This window comes from Abramis brama (genome assembly GCF_963993115.1).
Source record: "Abramis brama genome assembly, chromosome: 11".
NCBI lineage: Eukaryota > Metazoa > Chordata > Actinopteri > Cypriniformes > Leuciscidae > Abramis > Abramis brama.
In genome coordinates, this window is record NC_139973.1 from 3,489,541 (window position 1) to 3,508,845 (window position 19,305).

The 19,305-nt window shown below is 36.9% G+C and overlaps 1 protein-coding gene across 2 annotated transcripts in view; it reads right to left on the minus strand.

Annotated features, from left to right (window-relative positions):
- The window catches only part of nav1b (neuron navigator 1b), a 70,361-nt gene that overhangs the window by 4,938 nt on the left and 46,118 nt on the right, over positions 1-19,305 (minus strand). For both annotated transcript variants that reach the window (XM_084129609.1, XM_084129608.1), the window contains 18 exons: positions 19,080-19,129; positions 18,003-18,026; positions 17,615-17,692; positions 12,916-12,999; positions 11,566-11,677; positions 11,329-11,450; positions 9,209-9,369; positions 8,950-9,112; positions 7,792-7,966; positions 7,595-7,686; positions 6,817-6,912; positions 6,564-6,732; positions 4,798-5,033; positions 2,718-2,872; positions 2,562-2,633; positions 1,339-1,535; positions 1,092-1,210; positions 801-998 (listed from right to left, as the gene is read on the minus strand). In XM_084129609.1, coding sequence (XP_083985735.1) covers positions 801-998; positions 1,092-1,210; positions 1,339-1,535; positions 2,562-2,633; positions 2,718-2,872; positions 4,798-5,033; positions 6,564-6,732; positions 6,817-6,912; positions 7,595-7,686; positions 7,792-7,966; positions 8,950-9,112; positions 9,209-9,369; positions 11,329-11,450; positions 11,566-11,677; positions 12,916-12,999; positions 17,615-17,692; positions 18,003-18,026; positions 19,080-19,129 — 2,303 coding nt within the window. The remainder of the gene's footprint in view (positions 1-800; positions 999-1,091; positions 1,211-1,338; positions 1,536-2,561; positions 2,634-2,717; positions 2,873-4,797; positions 5,034-6,563; positions 6,733-6,816; positions 6,913-7,594; positions 7,687-7,791; positions 7,967-8,949; positions 9,113-9,208; positions 9,370-11,328; positions 11,451-11,565; positions 11,678-12,915; positions 13,000-17,614; positions 17,693-18,002; positions 18,027-19,079; positions 19,130-19,305) is intronic.

Consider the following 19,305-nt stretch of genomic DNA (forward strand, 5'->3'; position numbering starts at 1 on the left):
ATTTCTCATTCTCATTCCAGAAGCCTTTTCATTCAGATATACATCACAATAGGGAAGAAAAGACTTATCGGATCTTCAGTTTCATGTTGACTTTAATGCATAGTTACTTGCTTTAACTGTTAACTATTAACTGTTTTAATTATTCTTATTTCTTGTTATTTTAATTTCTTTTATGTAAAGCACTTTGAATTGCCATTGTGTATGAAATGTGCTATATAAATAAACTTGCCTTGCCTTGCCTTGCCTTGCTTGTTTGAATGAACTGTGTGCATTTATAAAAGTCACATATTACATATATACTTTTTTTGGTGGTGACTCAAAAATATATATATATATATATATATATATATATATATATAGTGCAAAAATACTTGTGTTCCTATAAAAACTTATGTTCGAAAGCAAGCATGAGTTAAAAAATTGTCAAGCATGAACTGACTAATATTAAGCATTCATATTAAGTGTGTGAGCGCACGTATGATTTATAAGCTGTATATATGTACATTTAAACCCCTAAACCTACCCATCGCAGAAAACTTTCTGCATTTTTACATTTTCAAAAAATGTCATTTAGTATAATTTATAAGCTGTTTTCCTCAATGGGATCAAAAATGTCCCCACAAGGACAAACATTTCTGGAATAACAATCCTTGTGGGAACATTTGCTACCAGGACCACACACACGCTCACACACAAAAGACACATATATGTATATAATACATTTTAAATTGATATATTGTACTTAAATGATTGTTTTATGATGCTGACAGCCCTAATCCACACACTGACACAGCACTGACCAGTGGATCTGAGTCCACAGAGCTGGGTGGCGTCTCCTTGTGTGTCCGCTCGTCTCCTGGCTGGCTGGGGCTGCCGGGGCCTGTGCTCGGGGGGGGCAGATGGAAGAGCTTGGCCTGGTCTTGCTGAGCAGACGGCCAGGGTAGAGATCCTCTGACCCACTCCACCGGATCCTCCCACACCGACTTCTGCCCGTGAACCTGCAGACGCACACATTCACAATTAATCTTGATAAAAACAAGTTAGGAAGTGACTGACATTTTTCCAGTCAAGTTTAGGATACTTTGACTCACCTTAATGCCATCTTTGGCTCCTTCCTGCAGGTATGGGATGATTGAGTGATTCCAAAGATCAATAAACCACGTGCGGAATTCCTCTACTGTAACTGGACAGGACAGGAAGAAGCAGGGGCCTACGGCAACACAGAGTGGACACAAATAGGTGGAAATACTCACTTTATTAGGCACATCAAGCTTGTTATTGAAACAAATGCCACTTCATTCTCATCCAATATGATGCCGATATAATAATAAAAATCACCAATGAGGAAATCGGAGGTGCTGTGTTTTTCCAGGAAGGTGTGAAGGTGGTACCAGAGTCTGGGCACCCAGTCCAGAACCCGCAGAAGATCTTCATTATTTATGCTCCTGGGATCCTCGGCCTCCATTAGTTTTCTGTGCAAGTAACGCACCAGGAACCCGTTTGCCGGCTCGACGTTATTGGAAAACATCACCATCCTGTGATGGAAATATATAACAAGTTCAAACATTTGGGGTCAGTAAGATATTTTATTCAGCAAGGACACATTAAATTGATCAAAGTGACAGTAAAGATGTTTCCACAAAGAAGCAGCTCAACTGTTTTCAACATTGATAATAATCAAAAATGTTTCGTGAGCAGCAAATCATCATATTAGAATGATTTCTGAAGGATCATGTGACACTGAAGACTGGAGTAATGATGCTGAAAATTAAGTTTTGATCACAGGAATAAATTACATTTGAAAAAATATATTCACATAGAAAATGGCTATTTTAAGTTTAAATAATATTTCACAATATTACTGTTTATATTTTTAATTAAATTAATTCAGTAAGATTTCTTTTTAAAAATCTTACCGACCTCAAACGGTTAAACTATAGTTTAGGTCAAATAAAGTAAATCATACATGTGTCAGTTTGAGTGGACCTCAAGTAAATATTCCACAAATAAACATTCATTTTAGCAACTTTATGTATACCCCATTTGATAACATTAAACCCAATTATAATTTAATTTTACAGTCTGCCAGTCATTGTGGAAAAAATAAATCATGACAGGATGATCAGTATCTTTAATAAGAATAAGAATGACCAGCTGACTCTATATTCTCCTGCTTCTAAATGAGCATGAAACATTTATTTGAAGTGAAATTATTTGATATCATTTATGTTAGAGAAAAGGGACTGAGGAGTGATACGAGAGACATAAAACTAGCACATCTATGGCTAGAATTGTGGTTTGTGATGAATTGTTGAAAAAGAGAGTAAGGGAAACCCATCTGGGCATAATAAAACACACATATTGTAACACTATAAAAATATAAATATCAGGAATGCATGTGCAGTATATATAGGTAGTGTAAAGGCAAGCAGATGTTAGTGTCACCCAAAGAGACAATCAAAACAAAAGCACAACGGAGCAACACGTCACAGCTGTTCCTCACTGACGCTCAATAAGAAGCGAAAAGGACCTTCAGTAGTAGAGTGCATGTTCGTACCAACCTGAAGCTGAGGTGTAGACCATGGTTAGGGGTCATCTTCACTGGCTGATTGGTTGTCCCTATTATATATGGACTGAAAAAGAGACAAAACAGCTCTTAACACCTTTAAAATGACTGGAAACCACACTAGTCATGTGAGTGTAGAGATTACACTCACCATTTGTGATATTTACAGGTTAAAGCACCATTAACAAGTTCACTAAGGGATGTTGGATCGTGCACATCATCCAAGAGGACAACCAATGGGATCTCGGCTGTGCTGCTCTCTCGATCAATCTGATTGGCCAGATTGGACAGATAGAGCTGAAGGTCCTTTTGGGATAAAGGACAAAACGCAATAAGAGATTATGTCAAGTCACAACAATGCAGATTGTGTCAAAGCAGCTTCACAGTGATAAACAAGACAATAACAGATAATGTTTAAATTTATAAATTATAAAATATATTCAATTTCAGCTGTAAAGCAGCTCTACAAAAGACAATATTGTCCTTATACAGCTGAATTCATTTCAGTGTTATTTCAGTTCAATAACAGTGCAAAGAAACAAATTAAATTTCAGCTGTAAAGCAGCTCTAGTGTCATTATTGCAATAGTGTCATTATTCAGCTCAATTTAGTTCAGTGTTAATTCAATTCAGTGTCAATCAATTATGAAATGAGTTTAAATTCAGTTATAAATCAGGCCTACAATTCAGCTTTTATTCTCATTCGACAGTGTTAGTGTAGTCAAATCAATAATATTACTGAATATTAAGGGCCAGATTTGCTAAACAGGGCAAATTAGCGTGAGCGCAATCCCATAAAAGCGCAGATGGGAGTGGAAAGTTCAGCGCGTGATCGACTGACGACGAGCAAATTGAAGAACACAGACGCAGCCGGATCAGGTTTAAGACGTGCTTTTTTGGGAGGTAAATAATGGCGCAAATACCAGTAAATTGACAATCGCAAACAGGGCTGGGTATTGACCACTGATCTACAGTATATAGTATATATATGTATATAGAATGACATAATGTCATTCTATAGTATATATTATATTATATAGTATATATTATATATAATGTCATTATATAGTATATATTATATACATATATAGTATATATATATATGTATATAGAATGACATAATATCATTATATAGATCAGTGGTATTGACACAAATTTCACAATTCGATTGGATTTCGATTCACAAGCTTGCAATTCGATTCAATATTGATTACTTTGGATATCAGTTACAATACATGCCACATTTTCCCAATGAAAACAAATCCAACTAATGCTGTAAACTATGGGAGTCAGTTGTAGTCTATAGGCTTCATTAGCCTACTATAATTGAAGGTAAAAATTAACTGATTTGTATACAAACACTTAAATTACACTTATTTATTTTTATAAACATTTAAATGGTGGCTGTCATAAAAACATGCCAGATTTATTTAAACATGCATTAAATATTGAAGAACATTAAAAATAATAATGAATATGTAATATGGTGCATATATTTAGCAAAATGCTCCTCTCTAGAGTTAATTTTTCTAGCTAACGTGTTTATGGTCACAGATATGGTTTTTCTGACGGTATTTCTGTTTTTGAAATTCGTAAGAAAATGGACGTAATTTGAAATCTGAAACTTTGTTTTATATCAAAATTAACAGGGCACAAAGATTATTGCGATGTATTGGATGGGATGCGCGCTACAATGTTCCATTCATTCGTCAACTGAAAACAGGATGACTAATCGATTCTTGGGATTTAAGAATCAATATCGGTTCGTAAAAATGAGAATTGATTAAAATCGAGAAATCGATATTTTTTACCCAGCCCTAATCGCAAACCTTAGTAAATCATCCTGTGTGATTAATTTAAATACTTTCCTCCCATAAGTTGTGCGTCTCAAAGGGAAACTCCTAAAAATGTATATGCAATAAGTCGCAAAAATAACCCTGTCCACGGCTTTTCAGCGCTAATCTAGTGTCTTTAGTAAATCCTGACAAAAGAGGGTTTGCGCTTGCGCAAGCTGTTAGTAAATCTGGCCCTAATTGTCTTAAGTATGATGACCAAAAATAGCTTTTATAAATTCAATTCAATTCACATTTATTTGTATAGCGCTTTTCACAAAGCAGCTTTACAGAAAATGCATGAGTCCACATTACAATTTAGAGTGATCTGTTATCAGAGGTAACTGTCTAAGTTATGAATATGAATGTATACTGTATGCTGGTTGCTCTGCCTCTTTACCTTGCAGGACTGGCGGTGCATGTTGAAGGTGGCGGCGATGGCAGGCGTGAGCTCTCGAGCGCTGCGCTCCACCAGGTACTCAGCGAGGCGATAGGTGAGGTAGGTCTTCCCTGTGCCGCTGGGACCCGATAAGATCAGCCGCCGGTGCTTGAGCAACAGGCTGATGTAATGCTGCATCATGGGCTTCGGGATGAGCGTCTCGAACACTAGAACGTCCACACACTTCTCCTTCAGTCCTGCATTCAGGGACAACAGTGCGTGAAATGAAATATTAAGGACAGTACAATATACATACAGGTTTTACATTACATTTACAATTAGTCTTATAGCAGATGCTTTTATTTAAAGTGACAAATGAGGAATATTTACAAGCAATATGTCATACAAAAACTATTTGCAATGCCACGTTAAAAAGTAAGCTCTTTATAAGTGTTTTATTTAATATGTAAAAGGGGTTCCATACTTCCATAGTATTTTTTTTCCTACTATGGAAGTCAGTGGGGTCCACCGTCCATCAACTGTCTGGTTACTAACAAAATATCTTCTTTTGTGTTCTACAGAAGAAAGGAACTCAACTTGGAACAACTTGAGGGTGAATAAATGATGACAAAATGTACATTTTTGGGTGAACTATCCCTTTAATCTTGTCCATTAATTTGTTATAAATGCTCTAATGCTTCTTATTAGAATATAGTCTAGTTTTTAAATCTTAAAAATGTATGTGAAGTAGGGTGAAATCACACCCAGAAATGAGGGAATACACGTTTTCTACCCGAGAGAACAGTCAAATCACTTTATTTTCATTTGTCTGGGTGGGATATAGCATCACACGGCCTCAATAAACAACGCAGAATTGCAGCCAGCGCTTAAAATAACATCTAGACCAAGCCCTGAGGAGTCTGGGTAACGACCCCAATACCCAGGGTCATATATCAGACCTGAGAGCTCAGGAATGATGGGATTGGGGGAGGGCGGTGGTGTTCTGGGTGGGCCATGGACCAATCACACGTCCTGCTGGCTGCTGTTAGTGTGAAACATTAGCAGTATATTACTCTTCTCTGGTGATGTGAGCTATGAAAAAACCCTCATCAGCCACAGCTGAGACAGATATAAGCATCATTTACACTGCAGTGTTGCCTGTGGGTATTTGCATTCTTTGTTGATGGTTATTGAAGATGGAAATCTGAAAATAATGGCTTGAAGCTCAAATGGAAAAATACTGAAAGATAGTGTCAGAGAAAAGGCAAGGCAAGGCAAGTTTATTTATATAGCACATTTCATACACTATGGCAATTCAAAGTGCTTTACATAGAAAGGAATAAAAATAATCACAAAATAAAAGCAAGGGAAATTAAAACAGTTATTCATAATGATTTACATATAAAGGAATTAAAATACTACACTATGGCAATTCAAAGCGCTATGCATAGAAAATAAGCACAAAATAAAAGCAAGGGAAATTAAAACAGTTATAAAAGGAATTAAAAGAGACAAATAATTTGAAACTCCTTGCGAGCAGTAAGCAATTGTAAGCATATAATATGGAAAAATGTTAGATGAGGGAATTCTTTTTATACTGTTTAGAAAAAAAAAAAATATATATATATAAATATAAATGTATACTATTTGGGGTATACTATTATATATATATATTTATTTATTTATTTAATAACATTCAGTTCATCAAACAGTCATGTACCTTTATACCTACAGTACAAGACCAGTATTAGACTTAACATGTACGTTTCATTGTTCCCCACACTGACCTTTCAGGGCGACGCTGATGCAGGAGGAGCCTGTGGTGGAGAGGCGCACTGGTGGAGTCTCGGGTGGATGAGCTCCCAGAACCCTCTTCAGATGACTGAGGCTGTAGCTGTAGATGGAGTCCTGAGAGAGGCCGAGACTGGAGCTCGGGTCCACCACCGATAAATACTCCTGCAGAGACACAGCGAGAGGAGAAGCATGTGCATGTTTTATTTCATGTGTGTTGTCCCTCAGAAGACTGTAGGTGGCACTCACTTTAAAAGCCTGGATAACTGCAGAGTCTAGAGCAAACCAGTCTGTCCGCCCGCTGATTTTAACCGTGCCGATGAAGAACTCCAGCTGTTTCACCTCCTGTGAATGAGGTTTAAAAGGTAGAGCAGGGCAGAAGGTTGTTTATGGTTAGTGAAACAACACATTTATTTAAATAATTATATAAAATATTTCTTTTTCATTTTTAAATATGAAAAAAAATAAAAATAAATTATATATATATATATATTTATTTTGTTAAACACTATTTTACAACATTATAAAAATATAACAAACAATAACATAGTATTCAGTAGCTTTGTTATACCTAAAATGCTATAACTTTCGTTATAACTAAAAGTGATTTATTTTCTCTGTTAACTGAAATAAAATAAAATATAAATGTTAGATTAAAAACTTAAACTAAAACCAGAAATATTGCTTTGTAAAATAACTTAACTAAAATACGCTGTAGTGCCTAAACTAAAACACTTAAAATAAATAGGAATATTATAAAAAACAAAAACTAATACAAAAAACAAAAGCACATAACAAATTGACTAAAACTCAAATTAAAATTGAAAACACAAATAAAAGCTTCAAAATATTAATAAATACTATAATAGTATTAAAATAGTACAATGGCATATATAACACTGATTTTCAGTACAGTCCTGTAAGTGGCTCGTCCAATCAGAATTTGAATCTGAAGTACACACTTTATAATGTACAGTATATGAGCTGCTGACTCATCAGTATGAAGATGCTCGTGTAAAGCACTCACGTCTTTGAATAGGTGCTGATTGGGTATGCGAATCAACACTCTGACGAGACTTTCGTCCTTCTGCAAAGTTGTGGTGGGGCTTTGAAAGACATCTATGAGATGAAGAGATATTAAAGTAAGAGTTCAGAATTTTACGGCCGACTGGATGTGAAAAATCCACATTTTGTGCATGAAATGTGTGTGTGAGAATGTGTCACCTGGGTAAGGCTCATTCTGTCCTGAAGTTTTGCTGAAAGATGATACAGATTGTCGTGGTGATGAGATGCCCAATGAGCCGAGGCCTGAGGACTGGGAGGCGGAGCTTGGGGGTCTGGAGGAGGGGCCACCCGTCTTCAGCTGGTCGTTCTCCGCCTTCAGGTTTTCTACCGTAACCTGACAATGCATTTATTGAGGGATTTAAAATCGGAAGTTGCAGTCATTTTTTCTTCCCTACTGTGACAGAATTAAACAGCTTTTTAAACAAGGAAAAATTGTAGGGATTTTTGGATCGTTTCCCTCATTTGATATCTCACGTGAGTGACAGGTTGTATATATGAGATGCGCTGATGATCAAATCAAGTATATTTGTATAGCGCTTTTCACAATACAGATTGTATCAAAGCAGCTTCATAGTATTAAAATAAAATAATACAACAAAGTTTGTTTCTAGTGGAATTTATTGATTGATAGAATAAAATTAAATATCCCCAAAATATCCCCATGATGTAAGACTTGTGTTTTTCTTAGCCTATCCAGTTGAACCCACTCGATGCGATGCTGCTACATTGTTCATTCAAAACATTGCAGAAATAGAGAAGCTCCTGGTTACGTCAACCCTAACCGTTCACACGGACATCTTTGACCATTACACTAGAGCCGCATGTTTAGAAAGTTATGTAAAGTTAAAAGTAGTTAAACTTTTTAAAAAAAAGTTGAACTACTGTATCATTCAAAGACTTGTTTTTCTTCTCATTTCACTGCATCTCATGTTTTTAAAAGCAAAAATGTTCTCTGTGTGATCGGTGCTTCATCTCTTTGTATTAATCTATGCATAAATACAAGATGCCGTTTTGTTCATAGCTGTTTATCCAATTTACGAAATTATATTTGATTTTTAAACGTTAAGTTTAAACGGTTTGCACTTTTTTTGTACAGACAGTCGAGTTATTTCATTGCTTTGAACAAACAATTGAATGCAGTGCATTAATATTTTGCTCACTGCACCCTCTTGTGGCCTCAGGATACAAGCCAAAAGCTCTTCTTCTAACTGACATTATGCTCCTTTTTCTAGATTTGAGCCCCTAAGAAACTCTATCATTGTACACTGGACTCTGTATCGGCAGATACTCAGTATCTCGGATCACACACACACACACCTGCATGTTGGTCATGGCCTCCTGAAGCTGCTCCAGCTGATGTGCGGAGCTCAGAGCCTCCAAACGGATGTCCGTCAGCTTGCGCTCTTTCTCCCATAGTTCAGTGCGTAACACTGACACCACTTTCTCTTCATGCTCAGTCTCCTCAGGCCCTTCGCACGATCTGCCGTAAACACCAGTAAAGCTTACATAACATGTATAATTCAAATCATCTCTTTAGACATGATGTTCATAATGTGGCAACCGTTGCATGTCCTACCCTAATGTTGAAGTTGAGGCCTTTGCGGGGACATTGTCCACATTATGGTGTATTTTGGGTGAAGATGGGGCGGATGTGACCGGGGTTGCGATCTCCTCTATATCTGCGTATGGAGCTTTGGAACCCTTTTTACTGAAGGCCTTGTTGAAGGAGCTCCGCAACTACATGTAGAGAAGAAATCAAAGTTTAACAAAAGCAACTCATTTATATTGAGTCTTTAAGAACGAATATAAAGTGTTAGTGTAGTCGATGGTTTGGATTCATGACAGGCATGTATACGATTTGAAGTGTTTGTGATGACGTATGCATTAAGACTCTTAAGAATAATTTTTTGCTCTTTGTTTTCAAGCAAAGCATTTAACTAGCATTAGTACAGTACATATCGAACTGAATGCATGTTTATTTCTCAGCAGTGTTGTTGTTGTTAACTAAACTAAAGTGAATTATGAATTAAATAAATAGTATATTAATAATATGGTGTTTACCCTGCAAAAGTTCACAGTAGAAGTCTCAGGCATTAGTTATTACAGTGTTATTCACAAAGCACAAATCAACCAGTTGAGGAATGCATGAAATGATGGAGAGCAGTAGGATCATCATGCACTTGGATCATCATGTGCTCAGATTTTCAGTCAATATGTCTAATAATTGTGTATTGTATCTGAAACACACATTCATCCATTAAATATGGCAGATTCTAAACCTGAAAGCATAATTTTCTGAATTATTGACTGAGTTTATGTCCATATAATACATAAACGATGAAGATATTGATTGTTTCTTTAGATGCTGATGTGTTTGTGATGGATGCGGATGGGATGGGGTGTGCTGGGTAAATTACTCACCTCGTAGACCTTTAAAATAGTGAGCAGGGAAGCATAGGAAAGAGATCACAGTCATGCTCAATTGCAATGTTGGAACAGTGCTGTTCCCATGAAGATAGCAAAATAATATACTACATATAGCATATAGAACCTAAAGATACTGAACCTAAAGGCATAGGGATATGTTCACAACCTGATTGGTCGGCTTTTATGATGTATATTTCACAATGCAGTGTTCTGGGATAAATGCACTCGTTGTATGTGTGTAGCTACATATGATGGTATTTAGACCAGCTGAGAACTCATGAAGAGCTTATAAAGTGTGTAAAGGAGTCAAAACAGCGCCAGGAATCCCTCCGTCACACACACACACACACACAGACAGATCTGCAGTGAGGAGACGCGGTTCTGATGTCTGTACTGAACTGTGATGGGAAAAAAAGAAGTATTTTTAAGCATTCTGTCCTTTTTGGGATATCATGTCCCGTTTTTGGTTTGTTTATAGTACGTCTTGATCCGTGTTGCATTCATATTTCAAGTGAACCACCCCAGAGTTATTATTATGTGTTATTACCTCATTCAGGCGGCCTCGGAGCGATTGTTTTGGTGCGGATCCGAGCGCACTTGCAGTTCACATATGCCTTTACAAACTAACAGAGCAATCGCACCAGGTCGTTTTAATCCAACCCAACAATGCCGAGTGTGAACACACCCTTAATGCTAATGGATGCATGTTAATAAACAGCTGTGTTACAAAAAACCCATAAACAATATACAAAAACATCTTATCCCTGCTGGAAAAAAAACAGATTGTACTAGTTTAAGGTGGCCAGGCTGGTTTTGAGTTTGTTGCTGGACCAGCGATCCACCTTATTTTGCAACTCATAAGCTATTTTCTTTGAATGTGCGACAATTTCGATTCATTTGTCGCTTATAGGTAAATAAACAGTAAACGGTGAACCTATTTGCGTTATAATTACAAAACAGTGTGTTTATAATTATGACAATAAATCCAAATAATATGACCACAAATACTAGTTTTCAATATCAAGCAGCGTAACAGATGTTTTTGTACAGCTACTATAATGAAGCAAATGACTCGGAAGCCTCACACATTCAAGCTACAAATGGCCACGTTCGCTCTTACGTAAAAGATAAGGTGGATAACCAGCTTGAACAAGATCTACCAGGTCAACTGAAGCGGCTGCACTAAATAGGCCATCTATACATTAGACATAATGTATATAGACATATCCCCTAAATGACCAGTTTGGACTGGTATTCCCTTCTCCTCACCCAGCTCTTCTTCTTCTTCTTCTTGGCCTCCTGTTCCTTCAGGCTGCCGGCGCTGGAGTGACTGGTGATGCTGTTCAGACTGGAGATGCTCTCAGACGAGTTCTGCCGGTCCATTTGCAGCTCTGGGAGAAAAATAGAAGAAGAACAATAGCTTTATGCATGAAATGATTAAATGTAAATACAAAATAATATTGTAGATCAAAACATCTTGATCATTCTGAACTCAGACTTCCAAACCTTTGGGTGTGGTGTCGGCGGTATTGAGGGCCCCTTGCATGAGGGACTGGGCTTCTGTGTTCTTGGTCTTCAAGATATCTATGGTTTCCTTCAGGTCCTGTAGCTCAGAATCCTGAAATTACAAGGCAAAGTTAAAATTACTTAACTTTACTCACCAAGGCTGCATTTATTTGATCAAAAATACACTGTGATATTGTGAAATATTATTACAATTTAAAATAACTAATTTCTATAGATTTTAGATCTATTTTAAAATGTAATTTATATCTGTGATCAAAGCTGAATTTTCAGCATCATTACTCCAGGTAAAGGTAAATGTATGCATATTTTAAAATAAATTATAATCCAGGGCTGTTGAATGCTTGATTCTGATTGGCTGACGAACGTTCTAAGGTGTGCAGTTATTGTCAGGGAAACGCACGGCTAAAGTAGTTCCAGCAGGTCTTGACCGCATTACAGATCCATATCACTTCGCCAAATTATTTCAGTTATTTCAAAAGGTTTTTACAGTCTACAACAGCAAAATAACCAAAACTCACAACGACACTGACCATGCATATAAATATAGTTAACAATAGAATAAAACGAATTATTTCCATGTTTTTTCCCCACAAAATTAAGTTGTATTATGTACGTAAACCACATAGTCTCTCTCTCCCGCTCAAACGCACACACACAGTACGGACACACAATCACACAGAAACGTGTTGTTAGCACTGCGCTTTTATCAGTAAAATAGTTTAGCAACTTAAAAGCTACATGACATTTCTCACTAGCGAGGTAATAACGGCACTGTTCTTGAAGCAGATAAACTTACAGTTTCGCTATTAGTAGAGACGCTGCTGCCCGAACACTGTTGAGAGACGCACAGATTCAGGTAATTTACACACGCTTAATCTCTCTCTCTCTCTCTCTAATAACTGCATTAATAACTGCATTAGTCTATCAAAGCCTCAAGCCTCCGTTACCAGCTCTAAAATGACATTTTGGAATTAGCAACGGAGGCGTGGGATGAGATGCGTAAGTAATTAGTCCTTCACACAGTAGCGTTTTAGCGATAAAAACCTGACAAATGTCTTGAAATACATCATCTGAACAATGTTCTCTGGACCGTTTAATTATTAGAAAATAACACAGAATCAACAATAATGCATTATTTTTCTAATAATTCAACGGCCCATCGTCAGTTATTCCTTACATATTATTTGCAAATAGTTTAAATTGATGAGGCTACTTAATAACTACAATCTTTTTTATTTATTTTTATTCCTTTTAACACATTTTAATCATTTAATTCCTTTAAATACCCACCCCCCACCCCCCCATGTTGAAGCCTTGCTGTAAACTGACCTTCTGCTCAGAAGTGACCGACAGACTCTGTAGTCGTGCTGTCATGAGGGCCAGACTCTGTTCAAACGCCGCCACCAGGTTGGCCTGCAGACAGGAACAGGTTAGTGTCTGACATACTGCATCATTACACAACACACACACACACACTCAGATGTGTGTGTCTCCATCTGGACAGGAGTGACGGGAAAGGACGGGAATCAAGAACAGCTGTTGAAATGAATGGATGGATGGATGGATGGAGGGTGAAGAGAGGATGACCTGCAGGCTGGAACTGACAAAAACATGATGTTGCCATATGACGACACACACACGCTACAGAAGAGAGAGTGTGTGAACGAGACTATGGAATCATCCTGATAAAAAATACAATATCCATCATGCTTCTCACTCCGACTCCGGCTCCGCATGCTACTGCATCACAACTACACGTTTACATTTCCTGGAAAAACTCTCCCACGTCATGCTAGGCTGTTGTGGCTGGTTACCAGGGTGTTTCTAGGTGGTTGCTATAGCGTGTTTTCATGGTTGCTAAAGGTTTGCTATGCGGTGTCTAGGGTGGGATGGATGGTTGCCAGGGCACTGCTATGTGGTTGCTAAGGTGTTCTGGGTCGTTATTAGTGTGCTATGCAATTGTCAGGGTTTTCTCATTGGTTGATAGGGTCCTATGGATAGTTGCTATGTGGTTAGCAGGGTGTTGGTCTGTGGTTGCTTAGGTGTTCTCAATGGTTGCCAGAGTGTTGCCAAGTGGTTGTTTGGATGTTATGGAAGGTTGCCACTGTATTGCTATGCTTTTGCTTGTGCTGAGTGTTTTTTCCCATGTTGCTATGCAGTTGCAAGGGTGTTCGGTATGGTTACTAGGGTGTTGCTATGTGGTGTGTTCTGAGTGGTTATTAGTGCGTTGGATTTGGTTGGATGTGGTTGCTAGGGTGTTATGAATGGTTGCCAGGGCATTGTTATGTGGTTAATAAAGTGTTGCTCAGTGGTTGCAAGAGCATTGCTAAATGGTGTTAGGTTGTTGTGAATGGTTTCCAGGGTGTTGCTATGTGGTTGTTAAGGTGTGCTAGCACATTAATTTTAGGTTGCTAGAGTGTTCTGGGTGGTTGTTAAGCAGTTGCTAGGGTATTGTAAGTGGTTTCAAAGGTGTTCTGGGTGGACATACAAAGCACAAATGATGCAATACAAGTCACACACAAAATTGAATACTCTGGGTTATGGGTTTGTTCAAATAAGCAAATGCAACTTTTAATCCTCAATTAGTGCATTTGTGATTATGTCAGTGTTTGCAGGTCCGGTTCCCACTTTCAGCACACAGGGTCAACACTATGACATCATCAGCATTAGGTCAGATGACCCCTAAAAAGCCACAGAGCAAACCCAAATAACTTCCACTTCACATTAGGGCTGGGCATTGACACTAATTTCACGATTCGATTTCGATTCACAAGCTTGCAATTCTATCCGATTAAATTCAATTCGATATCAATTATTTTGGAAGTATATAATACATGGCAAATTTTCTCAATGAAAAAAAAACTCAACTAATGCTGTAAACTACACTGGGTGTCAGTTGGCACTACATTACTATAATATTGAAAGTTAATATTAACTGATTTGTTTACAAACACAAATGTTAAAGATTTTTATAATAAAGTTATAATATTAACTTTATAATTACATAATTATGTTTCTACTCCAATTCGTTTTTTTAATTATAAACATTTAAATGGTGGCTGTCATTAAAACTTGACGGATTAAACTTGCATATATTTAGCAAAATGTGCCTCACTTGTTATTTTTTTTATTACATTACGTGACATATAGACCTTATTCAGGTATGAAAGTGAGGGATAGTTTTCAATGGCATCCGCTATAAAAAGTGGTATAAAGCTCCTAGATCGCATATCATTTTCCACAGCTCATATGGTCTGTTTTTTGTTTTTTTTTGTCTACTGAAATTTCTCTGAAAGATATTTTTGCAGTGTTTCATCAGCAGAACAATCCAAAAAACACATGAAATAACAGTACAACCCAGTGAAGAGATGCATTCGCTTTCTTTCCCGTTAAAAATAAATAAATAAATAAATATGAAAATAATACCAAAACATGTAAGGCAAATTATATCACTCACAGATTAAATTTAATTTAATTTCAGGGGGGTTAATCCATGTACTGTATGTGGCCAGTAATTTAGAGACTTTTAAGGCTCTCGTCTTTTTTAATTGTTTTAAGGATTAAAATAAAAATATTGAAATGCCTCAAAACATGGAGAAACTTTAACAAATCTACATTTGTGTAAATAAAACTTGGCTACAATCAACATATTATCACGGGACAGTAAAGTGTCCATCGAATGCGCACTTCAGAATCTCAGCGGAAGTAGTAGGACATCCGGGGACTTTTTTCTACTGTTTCACGCATACAGTGCTATGCATAAGTTTAGACACCCATGCTAAAGTTGACTAAAAAGAGGAATAAAAAATCATCTTTTGGAAATTGAACTTAATGCCTTAATTAAAAAAATTAGGAAAAATCCAACCTTTAAGGACACCAATTTTCTTTGTGAATGAATAATGTATCGTAAATAAATAAATGTTCTTCCTTAAAATACAGGGTGCATAAGTCTGGACACCCCTATGTTAAATTCCCATAGAGGCAGGCAGATTTACCTAGAGATTGGCATGGAGTACTTTCCATAAGATCATCTCTCAATGCAAATCCAGCTATTGGGCTAACTGAAATAAAACCATGCCAATCTCTAGGTATGGTGAAGGCTATGTGATGATGTGGGGCTATTTTAATTCCAAAGGCCAAGGGAACTTTATCAGGATGCATAGTATCCTGGATCCATGAAGTAACTGGCCTTTAAAAATAAAAATCTGCCTGCCTCTATTAACATAGGGGTGGTCCAGACTTATGCACCCTGTATTTTAAGGAAGAACATTTATTTATTTACGATACATTATTCATTCACAAAGAAAATTGGTGTCCTTAAAGGGTGGATTTTTCCTAATTTTTTTTAATTAAGGCATTAAGTTCAATTTCCAAAAGATGATTTTTTATTTTATTACTTTTTAGTCAACTTTAGCATGGGTGTCTAAACTTATGCATAGCACTGTATATACATACTTATTGGATGGGAGGTGTGATACAATGTTCTGTTCATTCAATTCATTCATTTCATCGATATCGGTTCATAAAAATGAGAATCGATTAAAATCGAGAAATCGATATTTTGTACCCAGCCCTACTTCACATCATCAGTCAGCGCCACACTAAGGGCAGGGAGGCCTTCGAGAAGCACACACACACACATGCAACAGCGAGTGACAGTCCAACAAACCTGGCCTGCCTGCAACAGCCAGAAACCCCAGGAACCAGTCCATCACCAGAGGCCGGAGAGGACATCAGCCAGGGAGAGAGGGAGAGCGCTGTTAGGACTATAGGGCCACAACTCTCCATCCCACACACACACACTCATATATGCACCGGGATCAGAAATCAGGGCCCTCTGGAGGAGATTTACAGGTGCATTCTCACCTTCGCTTTCCACACATTTAAAGCACAATGTAGAGCCCTACTCAGACAGGACTACTTTTCCCTGAGGTGATTTGGTAAATTCATGCTTTATAGATGTACTTTGTGATTTTAATCCTGTTGGAATCACACTGGGAAAACTAATCCTGTCTTCATATGAGCATCACTACAGTGTGTGACTGTATTGCTGAAGCAGCAGAACAGTGCAGGGTGAGCTGAAAAGCAGGTTAGTGGGAGTTTGCCGTGAGAAGTGATCAATTATTGACACCAGAGACAGCTGGATTTAAAACACTAGAAATAGTGTGATTATAAAGATCAACATTGCATGGCAACACTCATTAATGAACTAATAATCCTGGGTTGGCTGGGGAAACAAGCAATGATTATTTAGAGGTTTAGAAAAGTGGTAGAATGTAGAAATGCCGGTGATGTCATTGACATAAACAAACAGCTATGACAACATATTATGGACATTTAAAGGGATAGTTCACCCAAAAATGAAAATTCTGTCATTAATTACTCACCCTCATGTCGTTCCAAACCCATAAGACTTTCGTTCATCTTCGGATCACAAATGAAGATCTTTTTGATTGATGGATGTTTAAATGTGAATAAAAGCCTGAATTAAATCTGTTCATCATATAAAGTGATCGAGTCTCTTCAGAGAATTTGGACTAAACCGCTCAATTCATATGGATTAGTTTTATGATCTCTTACTGAAGTTTTTGAAGCGTCAAAATGGTAGTTGCGTTGCTGTCAATGGAGGGACAGAAATCTCTCAGATTTCATCAAAAAGATCTTCATTTGTGATGCAAAGATGAATGAAAGTCTTACAGGTTTGGAACGACATGAGGGTGAGTAATTAATGACAGAATTTTAATTTTTGGGCGAACTATCCCTTTAAGTACGTATAAAGACTCAAATTGCTATAGCTATTTATTTCGACACAATAAATGTGACTTTTATAATATAAAATCTAATAATATAAATATGAAATAAAACAACACATTTTAAATGTATAATATAAAAAAAGAGAAATGTGATTAAGAGATCTTAATTGTAAATGTATTGCTTTAAAATAATACCAAGAAAATAGAATGCAGTAAAATAACCCTCTTTTTTAAAATCTGCAATTGTGTATATAATAGTGTGTTTTTGCACGTACATTTGCTGAGAGTTGGGTGGTCAGGCTGGCCACTTTATCCTGAGACGACTCGAGCTCACGCCTCAGTATCCGGATTTGCTGAGATGGAAAACAAGTTGCAAACATTAAAAATCCATACACAGCTCTATAGTACTTTCAAAACACAGATATTTATAGTCAGAAAAAGATGGTTTAAGCTTAAAATGAACTGAAATTAGTATAAGAATCACGTCACTTTAAAAAGAGAACTATAATTGGTTGTTTTACATGTCTGGTTCTTGGCCAGAATGAGTTGCAGTGTGGATCAGACTATCAAACGTGAATATGAATGTTTTATATCTTGAGCAGAAAATATGAGGAAGCAAAGGATAAGGACAAGCTGACAACAGCGTCATAAGAAAAGTCTTACCTCTCCTTGAATTCTCTCTTCAGTCTGAGAGTGCATGATACAGAAATGGAGATAAAGACCAAGAAAGGTGAGCAAGGACAGGATATAGAGAGGAGAAAAAGCCTGTGTGTTAAAGGGATAGTTCAACCAAAAAATGCCATCATTTACTCACCCTCATGTCGTTCCAAACCTGTAAGACTTTCATTCATCTTCAGATCACAAATGAAGATCTTTTTAATGAAATCTGAATGATTTCTGTCTCTCCAGAAACAGCTCTGCAACTACCACTTCGACGCTTCAAAAAATTCATAAAGAGCGATTTAGTCCAAATATTCTGAAGAGAAATTACCGCTTTATATGATGGAACAGATTGAATTCAGGCTTTTATTCACATAAACATTTATCAACTCACACATCAGAAGCTCAAATGTGCTGCAAAACATGAGAATGAACCTCATTGGTTCTCGCACTTCAAGCGAACATACTTGAGCTTCCGTTTACCACAACTGATGTGTGCGTTGATGAATGTTTAAATGTGAATAAAAGCCTAAAATCAATCTGTTTATCATATAAAGTGATCAAGTCTCTTCAGAAAATTTGGACTAAACCGCTCAATTCATATGGATTCGTTTTATGATCTCTTTATGAACTTTTTGAAGCATTAAAGTGGTAGTTGCGTAGCTGTCAATGGAGGGACAGAAATCGCTCAGATTTCATTAAAAATATCTTAATTCGTGTTTCGAAGATAAAAGAAAGTCTTACGGGTTTGGAACGACATGAGGGAGTAGATGATGACACAATTTTCATTTTTCTGTGAACTATCACTTTAAGAGAAACTGCAAGAATTAAAGGGCCAGTCAGATCAGATGTTGTGCTCCATCCAATTTCATTCATAAGAATATGAATGTGTAGAATTTTCAGATTTATCTAGATAATAAAGTTAAAGGTTGATGAACTTTGAGCTGGGAATTTTTATTTTTCTATTTTAGCAACAAAACATAAAAAAACCAATAGAGGATCTAAACACCATTCGACATCATCATTTGAACAAATACAGAAATCAACCCAATTTCAACATCCTCATAAGTTTCTACTCACAGAATAGTTGGATGAGGCATTTGAGGCCAGAGACAGCACAGATCCATGAACTGAGAGAAAGAGAGCACAATGCATTTTTGCTTTATAATTGAAGTCAACATGAAATGCTGTTTGCAACCAATTACTCTTTATAACACGGCATATATTGAAATGAAACAAGTAGAGACTTCACTGACGTTTAGAATAACATGCACTGAAGAATCGTTTCGATTTTATGATGACTGCA